A 12906-nucleotide genomic window follows, 5' to 3' on the forward strand; every position below is an offset into this window, starting at 1 on the left:
AGACAAACAAGTTCCTCCAAACATTCTTTTGAGAAAGAATTATGAGCGTGGTTTCAACACGTACCCTTACCACTACACTATCAATTACATCTTCAAATTCCAAAATAGATTACTAGTTTACTACTGATTGGCCCACGAAAACAGAAATAAATTGTATTAGGAGTTCAGGACACCATGTCGCAATGTATGTATTTTCTAGAAAAAGGCTACAGTAATCCACATATGCTAATGATGGAATAATTATGCTTAATAAATTCGTCTCACGGTTTTCCATACGAGTTATAAAATTAGTTTTTTTATTCGTGTTCAAAATCCCCCGAATCCGGTCAAATATCCGATGTGACATTCAAAAATTTTCTTTTCGCGAACTAAACAAACGCAAAGTTTGCAAAGTATGCTACTTACAAAACGCTACGAGTTCTATTGTGCCAATGCTGCTTATGATTCTATAGCTGAAATTAATCACTCTCCCATTGAAAGACGTACATAGGGTACCAAGGCCTATTACTGGAAGCAGAACGTGAAAGAGGTCACCATGGCGCAGGGCGTGTCGCCGGCGGCGTAGTAGGGATCGGCGGCGGCGCACCGTTCGAACCGCCGCTCGAACGACCTCCACCACGAGGTGCTCTTCGCGGCGCCGCGGTCGAGCAGGAACGCGATCCAGAGCTCCCGGTTGGCCTCCGCCTCCGACGCCGCGTGCCTGCCGGCGCCGCGGTCGAGGTAGAACCGCTGCCACGCGTCCGGCCGGCCCTTCTCCCTCCACCCCTTGTTCCGCGGCCGCGGCGTCGGCATCGCCATGGCCGCCTCCCGCCCGAGGAAGAACCGGGTACGGCATCCACCCCCTCGGCCTCTCCTCCGGCGGCGGCACGGACGGGCGCCGGGACGGGTGCAGTCTCCCCCCGCCATAGACGATGGCGGAGAGACTCTCGCCGCCGCCGTCGACGTCGTCATCAGACTCCACCATGTCGTCGCCGCCGTTGGGATCCCCCGAGTCGTAGAGGAGAACCTGCAGGGTGTGGAATTGAAGCAGATGAGCAAATCAAAGGCCAAAATCAATCGATCGATCGAGTTTTGATCGGCGGACGGCGTACGTGGGGAGGGAACTGGTCGCCGTAGAGCTCCTCGAACACCTCGAGGAAGGCGTAGATGGGGTCCGGTGGCTGCTCGTCGGGGTCGGGGAGGCGGACGCCGCCGGGCATAAGATCCTCCATCGGGTGGACGGGGTGGAACGTCTGCCACGACGCCCATTGGCGGCGGTGGTTGGCCATCTCCGGTGCCCTCGACGGTGGCGAAGTCGAAGTCCAGGCGAGGCGAGGCAAGGCGACACGACGCGGCTCGGATCGATCACCGACAGGTTTTAGCTGCCAAAAGTCGGTTTGGAAAAGGCCCAGTGATGGGCCACACGCCCACGGCCCACGCTAGGATAATATTGTGAAAAATTGGAAAAAGTACACCGAAGGTCCCTCAACTTGTCATCGAGTTACAAAATCGTCCCTCAACCACAAAACCGGATACAACGCATCCCTTAACTTACAGAACCAGTACAAACTAGATCCCTCAACGGTTTTGACTCCAATTTTGTCCGACGGGGCAGCTGACTCAGCGTGGGACCCACGTGGGCCCCACACGTCAGCACCTACTCACCTTTCCCCTCTTCTCTTTCGTTTCTCTCCTTCCTCTCGCTCTCTCTTTGCTCTCACACGGGGACGGCCCTAGGGCTGCCGCCCACAGCGGCGCGCGCGAGTTCGCCGGCCTCCCCGCTCACCTCGTGCGGGCCGGCCGGCAGGGCGAGGCAGGAAACGGGCGGCGGGGTGGCGTGGCGACGCGGCGGCGGCGGGCCGGGCGCAGGCAGGCGCCGCGGGGATGGGCGCAGAGGTGGAAGCATGCGCGTGCGGCGGCCGGCGGTGGGAGGAGCTGCGTGCGGGCGGATTCACGAACTTCATCACCCTGCCGTTGAGCGGGCCGGGGGCGGCGATGGTAGGGAACGGGTAGGGCGCCGAGTTGAGCAACTCGATCTCGGCCGTCGGCGACTAGGAGAAGTCGATGACGACGTCGAAGATCTCGGCCAGGGAGAGGAGGTTGGTGACGGTGTCCGGGGCCGAGAAGTACGACGCGTCGGAGCTGAAGACTTGGATGGGGAAGCTGTTAGAGAGGGAGACGTTGAAGTAGCGGGCGTTGATGGCGTTTAGGATGCGGAGACGGTAGCGGCGGCGGTGGACGACGAGAAACGGCCAGGCCTTGCCGTTGACGGTGATACCCTCGCCGAAGAACTCTGGCTGCCATGGCGCTGGAACGGGGAAGGACGGCCGGAGTGGCGGCTCGTTGGGGACGGCCTCGCGGATGAGCAACGGCCGGAAGGACAACGGCGGCGGCGGCGGCGGCGACAACGCGTCGACCGGCCAACTCCCTCCTCGCCGCCTCCATCCCCACTTCCCTCCCGCTGTCGCTGTCTCCGTCTTCCGCTCCTCCCTCGCCCCGGATGGGAGTTTCGTCGGAGTGGCGTCCTCCTCCTCCACCTCGCCACCGCCGTTCCCCTCCAGCTCCCCCTTCGCTCTACCCCTGTGGTCCCGCCACCGACGCCCCTCCCCGCTCGCGTGCGCCGACCTCGTCGACCGGGGTGACTTCAACGGGGCACGCCGCGACGCAACACCGTGCTCGCCGCCGCCGACCTCGTCGAGCGGGGTGACTTCGACGGGGACAAGAGAGGCCATGGTGACGCCCGACCGTGGCGTGCTCCTCTGCACCGGCGACCACGCCCACCGAACCGTCCTGTCGCGCCGCCCTGGCTGCTCTTCGCCGGCCACCGCCCATGGAGAGGGAAGGAGAGAGGAAGTGAGTTGATGGGGAGGGTAAGAAGTGGTGACGTGGACAGTCTGACACGCGGGTCCCATGCGGACTCAGCTGCCACGTCGGACAATACCGGGGTCAAAACCACCGAAGGACCTAAATTGAACGGTTTTGTAACTTGAGGGATGTCATATATCTGGTTTTGTGGTTGGGGGACGATTTTGTAACTCGATGACAAGTTGAGGGACCTTCGGTGCACTTTTTCTGTGAAAAAATTGTCCATTGCCAGGCCTCCTGGTCCTGATGGTTTTAATGGCCTTTTTGTCAAGAAGTGTTGGCCCATAATTTGTCAGGACTATTATAGGCTAGCTGCTGAGTTTCATTCGGGGCATCTTGCAGCGAGAGGTTGAAGTGGGCCTGGGCACGGTGTAGACTTCGAAGTCGTCGTCGACGAAGGCCACCATCTTCGTGAGGGTGGCGCCGATGGGCATGTCGCCGGCCAGAGGACGTCATCGAGGCCGTCGGGCGCCTGCCCTCCCTCCCCCCCCCCCCCCCCCCCCCCCGCTGCCGCCCAGTTCCTCCTCTGCCGGCTGCCGCCCGCGCCCAGCTCCGCCCCGCTGGCCGAGCCCCGCTCCGCCCCCGACGACCGCACCCAGCTCCTCCCCCAGCTCCCCCGGCTGGGAGGACGGGCGCGGGAGGCCGTGCGGCGCTGCTGCCGCCTCGTCGCCCATCGCCCGTTGCTGGTCTCCCGCGCTCCCCCACCGGCCGGCTGCCCTGCATGGGGAGGGGAAGAAGGAGAGAGGAAGAGAGGGAGGGGAAGAAGGGGCTGGCATGTGGGACCCACGTGGGTCCCATGCTGAGTCAGCTGCCACGCTGGATAAAACCGGAGTCAAAACCGCCTAGGAGTCTAATTTGCACCAGTTTCATAAGTTGGGGGACGCGTTGTATCCGGTTTTACGGTTGGAGGACGATTTTGCAATTCGATGACAAGTTGAGGGACCTTGGGTATACTTTTTCCAATCAGATTCGCTCACTAGTTAATGGAGTCGAAGTGGATTTATTCCAAATCAAAATCTCTTCCAGACCAAATAACATGGGCACATCTAAGTCAGAGTCCAGTTCCGGCCCGACAGATATGGGCCCCTTGAATCACGGCCGTACAGACCAACGGACTGGATCCTTCCGACGCCGGCGGGCGGGGAGGCGCAGACGGCAGCCTCGTGGATATTGATTGTTTTGTTTAAGCAACAGATGCAGGTGATTTGGCTGGTGCAAACCCAATCCGTAGTTGATAGTGTTTTGATCCACAATGTGTTTTGCATTCTGTCTAGTTGTGATGTCTTGCAATGTCTCAACTCTCTACTATGAAGGCTTTTGCCACAGATTTGTCTTCAGGCGAGTATATTTCTTTATAAGATAGTGGCAGGAATGCCGCTTTGTTGCTGCAACTTTCGCAACAAACTTCAGCAATACACCGCATTTGACGGCTTAAATGCACAGGCTTACAGCTTATTTCTGCATATATATAACCAAATGGCATCCATTTCCATCTCTACCAATCCTTGCAAATCGCAAGAGAGAAATGTTATGAACTCTGAATTCTGAAGAGTGATGCTGTACTTTGAGCTCTGAAGAAAGCAAGTTTACCGCCCATAGATCACGAGCAGTGACAGCCACTGACCCAGTGAGTCCAATGCTCGACCAATGCGCAGTGATGGTTGCCTGGTATGACTGCCTGTTCCAAAATCTATCGACAAATTAACACAGTATTGCCAGCTTCAGAGCATGGAACAAAGACAAGGTTGATACTTGAAAACCACTGATGCAGATGAACAGGGATTACCTCCAATCCATTGTCAGCTTGTACTTTCTTTCCTTGGACACCTAGTCTGTCTGCACAAAGTTGTTATATGAGTATGGTGAAATATCAAAGAATATGGCTAGATCTAAGCATGTGAAAGAGAAGGCTTGCCTTGGTTCACAGCGATGACCTCCCAGTTGCTGGCTCATTGAGCGCACATCACATCCAATCAAAAGAGGAGCCTGAACAGTTGAAGCAAAGCTTGCTGTGAGGAAATGCAACAAAAGAAAATATCCAACATTGCAGCAAAACTGTTAGTACACAAAACATGCTATGGTACCTATGATAGTGCCCACAGATACTGAACTGTGAGCGGTACTCCGATTCAGACATCTCCCCATCGCCCACTTCAAGCATGCCAGGATCTGCAATTGATGTTCAACAGCATCTGTTGATCGGTTCGAAGCTCTCAAATGGTTGAGCAGAACACATTCATCTCAAATTCTTACCGTTCCATCCACCAGGTCCAGCATAGGCAGGCAGCCCATTTGTCGTTTTCGTCTGCACGAGATGTCATACTGAAATAACAGCGCAATCATGATCAGTACTTCCTCCGTTTCACAATATAAGTCATTCTAGCATTTTCCACATTCATATTAATGTTAATGAATCTATATAGATAAATATGTCTAGATTCATTAATATCAATATGAATATGGAAAATGTTAGAATGACTTACATTGTGAAACGGAGGGAGTACTGAAAAACTCAAGTATTATGTAAAGGATACTACAGAGAAGATGAGCAGAACCTGCCCCAGTTGTCAGTGATGTCATCAGTTGTTCTCCGGCTTGTTAACCATGTAGCAAGATTTTCTTATCCCCTGTACAGAAAAGGCATGGGGCCCTAGGGAATCAACAATGCTTCGTTGTTCCTTCGACCCAGCCAATGATTTTACAGCAAGCCAAACATTTACAGAGTGACAACATAATATTACTGTAGGTCTTCATGGCATTTCTCATTCTAGTGTACTATTCATTAGACATGAAAACATTTAGTCAGCAGTACGATGCATAAGGCTCACAAAGTTTTGCAGCACACGTATTGCTTCTATAAACAAATGTACAAAAGAATGGAATCTTTACTCTTTCCTCCACTAAAAAGTCCTTGATTGTATAACCAAGGGAGAGTGATATCTACTACAACATGAAAAAAAGCACCAAACCACACTGCGTTGGCACATGAAGAAAAGAACAATACCGCAGAAGATTCACACTTCTGAGGTATTTGAAGATTAATCAAAATGAATAGATGAATGGCAAAAGCGCAGAGAAAAACAGCATTATAGAAGAAGCTGCTCTGAATGAGATACGGCCACATGAGGCGATATAATTGAAATGTTTTTCAAACATAATTCGAATAGGATCACACAAAAAGAGAATTAACTCGATCAGGAAGGTAACAAGTCATAAATAGTAGAAATCCGAATCGCTTTTAGCACAAACAGAGAGTAACATGAAGCGTTCGGGTTAGCTAGCCAAGATCATTCCCATTTAGGATCACAACTACTATGACAAGTACTATGCCAATCAGAATCAAATCACAGTTGCAATCCCATTCATTCCAATACGTTAGCAATTCACTCGGTTTAACTACGAAAGCAGTTACTTGTGATTCCCACACGTTTAGTTACAAGTAGCAAAGATACGGGCAATAATAATAACACCATTATACATAGTAATATCCTAATAATGATTAATGAGCAGAAGCACTCTAGTATATTTAGCTGGATCACAGATCATTGCTCCTTACCACCAACCATTATTGATTCCCTGCAAGATTCTAGCTACACCTTGTCGTCGTCGTCGTCGTCGTCGTCGTCGGTGACCTCCTGCTGGATCTCGGTGTAGCCCTTGGTGCGGTACTGGTAGAGGACGAAGGCGTCGAATTCCCTGTTCTCGTGAACCTGGGCGGCGATTTCCTGCCTGAGTTCTTGGTCGACGAACATGTGCTGCGCGACGCCCGGATCGATCGGGAGCGGGCGAGGCGTCTCGCGCGCGAGGTAGGCCATCACCTCCTTGGTCCGCAGGTATCCCATCAGCTCGTCGCTCAGCTTCACCGTCACCAGCTTCTTCTTCTTCCTCTTCTTCTCGCCCTCCGCCGGGACCTTGGACTTGCTGTTGCTCTCCTCCTCCTCCTTGAGTACGGCTTGTGCCCCGTCGGGCTTGGGCTTGTGCTTGTGCTTGTGCCTCCTCTTCTCCTTTTTCTTCGGTGATCCCTTTTCGGGGGACTTGAGATTCTCCTCCTCCTTGGGTATGGCGTCCACCACCATCTCCTCCTTCACCTCGTCGGGCTTGTGCTTGCGCCTCCTCTTCTCCTTCTTCTCCTTCTCCTTCTTCTTCTCAGGGGAGTTGAGCTTGCCGATTCCCTCGATCTCATCCCTCTCCATCGCGCCCCGCCCGCCGTCGCCCTAATCTCTCCCTATCGAAACCCTTCACTCACGTACTCCCTCCGTAAAAAAAAAAAAAGAAAGAAAGAAGACAAACCCTGTTTCCGTGTCCAACATTTGTCCATCCGTCTTATTTAAAAAAAATTAAAAGACAAGTCATGCATAAAGTATTAATCATGTTTTATCATCTAACAACAATGAAAATACTAATTATAAAAAAAATTAGAAGTTTAGTTCCACGCCAAAATTAGAAGTTTAAATAAATTGGAACGATGTGATAGAAAAATTGAAAGTTTGCGTATGTAGAAAAGTTCGATGTAACAGAAAAGTTGAAAGTTTGACGAAAAAAGTTAGAATCTAAACAAAGCCATACTCCCTCCGTCCCGAATTACATGGCACCCTCTCTCTTTTGAGGAAAATCAAACTCGATAACTCTTGACTAATAATCATACTAACACATATATAAGACAGTGGCAGGGATACCGTTTTATTGCTGCAACTTTCGTTACAAACTTCTGATATACACCGCATTTGATGGCACCTTACATATACGCTTATAGGCTTGCAGCTTATTTCTGCATATAACCAAATGGCATCCCATTTCCAGCTCTACAAATCCTTTGCAAATTCCAAACCTTTTCTTCCTGAATCCTGATAAATTTAGGCTGTATTCGCAGACATGTACTAATCTGTACTGCTCTCTATGATTAGTTTGGTGTCAAGACGCTTGCAGTCATGAGGCACCACCAATGCTGACCCTGAGCTGCGAACGACGAGTGCTGCACAATTGACAGAAATTGTGTGAGCTCTGAAGAAAGCAATTGATGTTCAACAGCATCTGTTGATCAGTTTGAAACTCTCAGATGGTTGAGCAGAACACATTCATATCAAATTCTTACCATTCCATCCACCAGGTCCACCATAGGCAGCACATTCGTTGGACGTTCTGGTCTGCACGGGATGTCATACTGAAATAACAGCGCAATCATCTCGTGCATTCGCTCTCAATGCCCCCAATCACACAACTTGGTCATGTTCTTTCCTCCAATAAAGTTGGATGAAGATTAAAATTTTTGTGGCATGTTTTTCAAACTGCTAAACAGTGCGTTTCATGCGAAAACTTTCTACAAGAGAGTTGCTCTAAAATATCATATCAATCTATTTTTCAAGTTTGTAATAATTAAAACTCAATCAATCATACGTTAATACTACCTCATTTTGCGTAAAAAACTTAATCATCATCTTCATCTTTATTTTTAGGAGAAAAGAACACCACCAACATGTTCTTCTGCCCCCTAATGGCATTCGCTCTCATTAAGGTTGTTCTGCATCGAGTACAATGCTCCATGTAACCAACGACTATTTTTTTCTATAGTTCATTCTAATTTGTCAACAAGTGAAAATATAAATCCTTTTGTCTGCTACAACATGCTTATTGTTACCTGATAGGGCACGTGCCATTGCGAGGCGTAGAAACATCTAAATGCTCAACGACTAATTTTGCAGCCCACAGTTCTATATTAACTCACAAATCTGATTATTCTCACGTGTCATACCACTAAACACTATCAGTATGATGCATTTAAATAGAAGAATTATACATAGCAGAGCAGAAACCAGTTATATGAAACCGTGTAGATAAGATAAACCACATGACGGCAGACTACGACAGATCCATAAAAGAAAACATTTTGGTTTTTTCAGCTTCACCTAGCAATTATGACAATATATCTGGACAACCAGCAGTGGCGGATCCAAGGTCCGGCAACTCCGGGCAGCTGCCCGGGCTCACTGGCGGATCACACCATTACAATACCTTAAATTTTCAGTGATTAACAGTGTATATAATTCTTCACATATGTATTTGCCCGGGCTTTAAAAAGTATCAAGATCCGCCACTGACAATAAGGATATGCACCAATCTTAGAACCTCACTACTTTCTTCCCATGACAATGAAAAACAGATCCCACTTTCATTTACCAGATATAGCCTGACATCAGTTGGTACCGGGTACCCTAAATAGAAAGATATAGAGGCAAAAAGACCATACTTACCTCATAGATCCTGACATTTCTTTACCGGTTGCCATCTTTGGTTCCTCAGCATGTGCCACCCTGTACTTATAACACCATGTCAGCTAATAAGAGTAAAAGTTAATTTAATTAAGGGGTACCTAAAAGAAAACATCAATAAACCCCTTTACATTTCAACAAAAACCTCAAGTTTCTCTTCCTGACACTGACCAACCAACTTCAATTCATAACATGAAAATCCAAGACAGAAGGAAACATAATACTCCATCTGTTTCATACTAATTTTTTATAAGTTTGACCAAGTTTATAGAAACATATAGTAGCATTTTCAATACAAAACAAACATATTATCAAAATATATTCAATATTAAGTTTAATAAAACTAATTTCGTGTTTTAGATGTTGCTAAATTTTTCTATAAACTTAATCAAACTTAAAAAGTTTGACTACAGGGAAAAAAAATCAAAACGCCTTACAATACAACGAAACGGAGGAAGTAAAAATGAAGCACAGAACGAGAAACTTCTTTCTTTCTGTTTCCGATGTGTGCGATGTGGTAGAATCGGAATATTAATCGGGCACTTTGATTTGCTAAAATATCATCATGCAAAAACAAAGGGAAAAAGGCTAGCCAACCTGAAATCTGCTGCCTGTGACATGAATAGGTGGTGCGGGGTGTGATCAAGCTCTCCTTGCCTTCGGTGTTGCCCTTCCTTGTGCTTCTGAAGCCTTGTGCTCTTAAAGGACCATGCCAAAACAAAAGGATGAAATATGTTATGGCATGAACCATGTACATAATGTTGAGTATGACACACGAGGGAAATTAAAAGCGTGGCAATAAGACAGTAAAGATTATACGAGTCCTTAAATGACTTGGCGTCACTTTAAGACCACTGACTGAACCTCAAGATAAATCTGCAAGCAGCACAAGGTACAGTATGGAAGAAGAGTAAATTAATCAAATACAAGTCTTGAGTAATGAGCTATACCGATTCCAGTTGGCCATAGCAGCATGCTGGGTTAAATATATATACATATATATAAACACCAGTCATTCTCAAGTCCCCAGCAAGCACTCAATTTGCACCCAAAAAAATTGTTAATGCAAGACGATAAATTAATAGATACTTCCACCATTTCATAATGTAAGACTTTCTAGCATTTCTCGTATTCATTAGCATTTATATAAATGTGGGAAAAGCTAGAAAGTCTTACATTATAAAACGGAGGTAGTAGCAACAAGACAACAAATTTAAGTAGCAGAGAGTGGCTACATCCAGTTTTAACTTGATATATCTGAATCACCGGTAGCAAGATATAAGGTGCAAGATTACATCATAATGATGAGCAGAACTTAGTATAATATATAACTAGTATAATGATGAGCAGAAACTTGCAAATTACAAAGCCACAGCAAGCAGATTGTTAAATAAATTAAGCTTCCTCCTTAAGCTTGGTCCTCCAGTTCCTCCTGTTCCTCCTCGACCATCCTCTTCCTCATCTCCTCCGGTGTCCTCCAGTTTATCCAGCCCCTCCTATCGATGAGCTCGTCGTCGTCGTGGTGGTCATGGTCATCGGAGGTGGTGATGGGTTCCATCTGGAGCTCGACGGGGCCGTTGGTGAGGCGGTGTTGCTTGAGGATGTTGGCGGAGAATTCTACATCCTTCTCAACAGGAGCGAGGTGCCTGGGGTCGACGAAGGGGCAGTTCATGGACTTGAGGTGAAGGATCGGGCATAGCAACGCGCCCGTCATGTAGGCGACGAGCTCGCCCACCAGATAGTGGTCGATGAGATCCAGCTCCATCGTCACCGTCGTCTCCGTCCCAGGCGGATGGGTGGCAGCCTCCTCGTCCTTGGATCCGGCGGCGTCCGCCGCCACCATGACCTCGTCGTCGACGTCGTGCAGCTTCGCCTTCTTCTTCTTCGATCCCTTCCCCTTCCTCTTCCAACCCTTGTCAGGTATCGGCTTGGCGCGCTTCTTCTTCTTCCAGACGGAAGACCTCGCCATCGCCTGCCCCTCGATCTCTAACGGCATCGCGCCCGCGCCGTCGCCCTGAACCCTCCCTCTCAAAAATGTCGAAACCCTAACTCATGTGTTGCGCCGGCGGCCGGTGCGAGGAAGAGGAGAAGATATGTGTTCGCTGTCCCTACTTCCCAAACTGAACCCTCCACACAGGGAAAAAGGAGCGCTCCATTAGTATATAATTAATTAAGTATTAACTATTTTTTTTTAAAGATGGATTAATTTAATTTTTTTAAGCAACTTTCATATAGAAATTATTTGTAAAAAATAATTTGAAAAACGTGCGCGCGGAAAACGAGGGGTAGAAAAAGGGGCACCCGAAAACACCCATAAATATATTGCTCCCTAAACCCTAGGCGCTAAATTGGCTAGACCTAACAGCAGGCCCAACTAATTACTCAGGCCCAATATCTTATACCTTATGCTCAGAAGTTGAACATTACTCCTAGTCGTGGTTTAACTTTGAAGAAGCACAATGGCCGGAGACATTTTAGGCCATTCATAGTGCACACACGTGGCGTGTGGCAATGTTTGTCTACCTAGATAAAGTGTATGCATGGAGGAGAGAGGGGAGTGGGGACCGCTCCTTCCCCAGGTTCGTGTGACCAACATTGGCTCCGAGGACCTCGTCAGAGAAATCAACTTTTTGCCAGGAAAATCGCATCCGCCCATTGGGAGAAAACCGGAGAGAGAGAGAGGGGGGGATAGGGAGCCACATCTGTGCCGGAGAAGCTCGCCGGAGATGGGATAGGAGGGGCTCCCAGTCCGAGCCATATCCACCCTGAGGTCGCCGGAGAAGCCGCATCCGCGCCGGAGAGGGCCCGAGGCTAGATCTAGCGAGCCCCGGGCTAGGCCTCGGCTCCGGCCAGCGCTGTCGCCGGCTCAGTCGCCTCTCCGCCAGGCTTCCGCCGCCTCTCTTGTGTAGTCTCCGCGGTCCACGCCACAGAGCTTGTCCGCTCGCCGGCCACGGGAGGGGCGCTGGTCGGGGGAGGAGATGAGGGGCGCTGGCCGAAGCCCGGAAGAAGCGGGAAGCTGGGGAAGAAGCTAGCGGCGGCGCATAGATTGGAGATGGAGCGATGTTGATGCGGCCTATCCAAAGCTACACGCGCATTGTGGAGATGAAAGCCTCGTTTGGCTTTTTGCCTACGTGGAGGCTTTGGCTCCTTGTTGAGGGCAGACGCATTGCAAGCAATGCCCTTAGAATCTAGCCTATGTGACTTCAATGAAGCCTCGTCCTCTCTTTTACTCTGCTACTGCTTGTCCTGCTACTTTCTTTGCTTGATTGCAGCAATGTGCAGATGGGAGGAAGATGAGGTCGTCACGGCACACCAGACAGAGCTTCACGTGCGAGACGAGCTGCTTGGACATGACGACACGGGCAGACGACAGCGAGGTGACGAGGTCGATGAGGCGGGCGGCGTGCGAGCGCGACGCGAAGAAGTGGAGCCCGCCATGGCCGCGCGCCGCGCCGACGCGGAGGGCGTCGCCGGCAGCGCTGCTCGACTTGTGCCCGCGCTCTCGCCGGGATGGGGTTGGAGAAGGCACCGGCCGCCGGTGCCGGGAAGGAAGTGGAAGAAGAAAGGGGAGAGAAAGAGAGGGAAGGGAGAGAGGGAGGAGAAAGAAGGAAGGTGAAAGAGAGGATGGGCCCCACATGTCAATGAGTCCACATTTCTTTTTGTGTGAATGACTAATGGGTCACGCACTTTTTTTATCTGAATCGCTAGTGCTCTGTTGACAGAAAATAGGGTGCTAAATCTTTCACTTTTTTGACCATTCATCTCTGTTTACAATTAGTGCTGCATTTGGATTGAG

General features: G+C 49.4%; 1 protein-coding gene across 1 annotated transcript; it reads right to left on the reverse strand.

The window, feature by feature from the left end:
- Positions 1 to 292: 292 nt before the first annotated feature.
- Positions 293 to 1384, reverse strand: LOC127753342 (uncharacterized). The gene is made up of 2 exons (XM_052278822.1): positions 1092 to 1384; positions 293 to 1006 (listed from the first exon to the last, which is right to left on the reverse strand). Exons 1-2 carry the CDS (start codon positions 1266 to 1268, stop codon positions 398 to 400), a joined length of 786 nt encoding a protein of 261 aa, XP_052134782.1. The 5' UTR covers positions 1269 to 1384; the 3' UTR covers positions 293 to 397.
- Positions 1385 to 12906: the final 11522 nt, after the last annotated feature.

Source organism: Oryza glaberrima, chromosome 10 (genome assembly GCF_000147395.1).
Source record: "Oryza glaberrima chromosome 10, OglaRS2, whole genome shotgun sequence".
NCBI lineage: Eukaryota > Viridiplantae > Streptophyta > Magnoliopsida > Poales > Poaceae > Oryza > Oryza glaberrima.

Coding starts and splice junctions, on each gene's coding strand:
- LOC127753342 (XM_052278822.1), bottom strand. CDS start 1,268: ATGGCCAACCACCGCCGCCAATGGGCGTCGTGGCAGACGTTCCACCCC. Junction 1,007..1,091: donor GCGACCAGTTCCCTCCCCAC/GTACGCCGTCCG, acceptor CACACCCTGCAG/GTTCTCCTCTACGACTCGGG.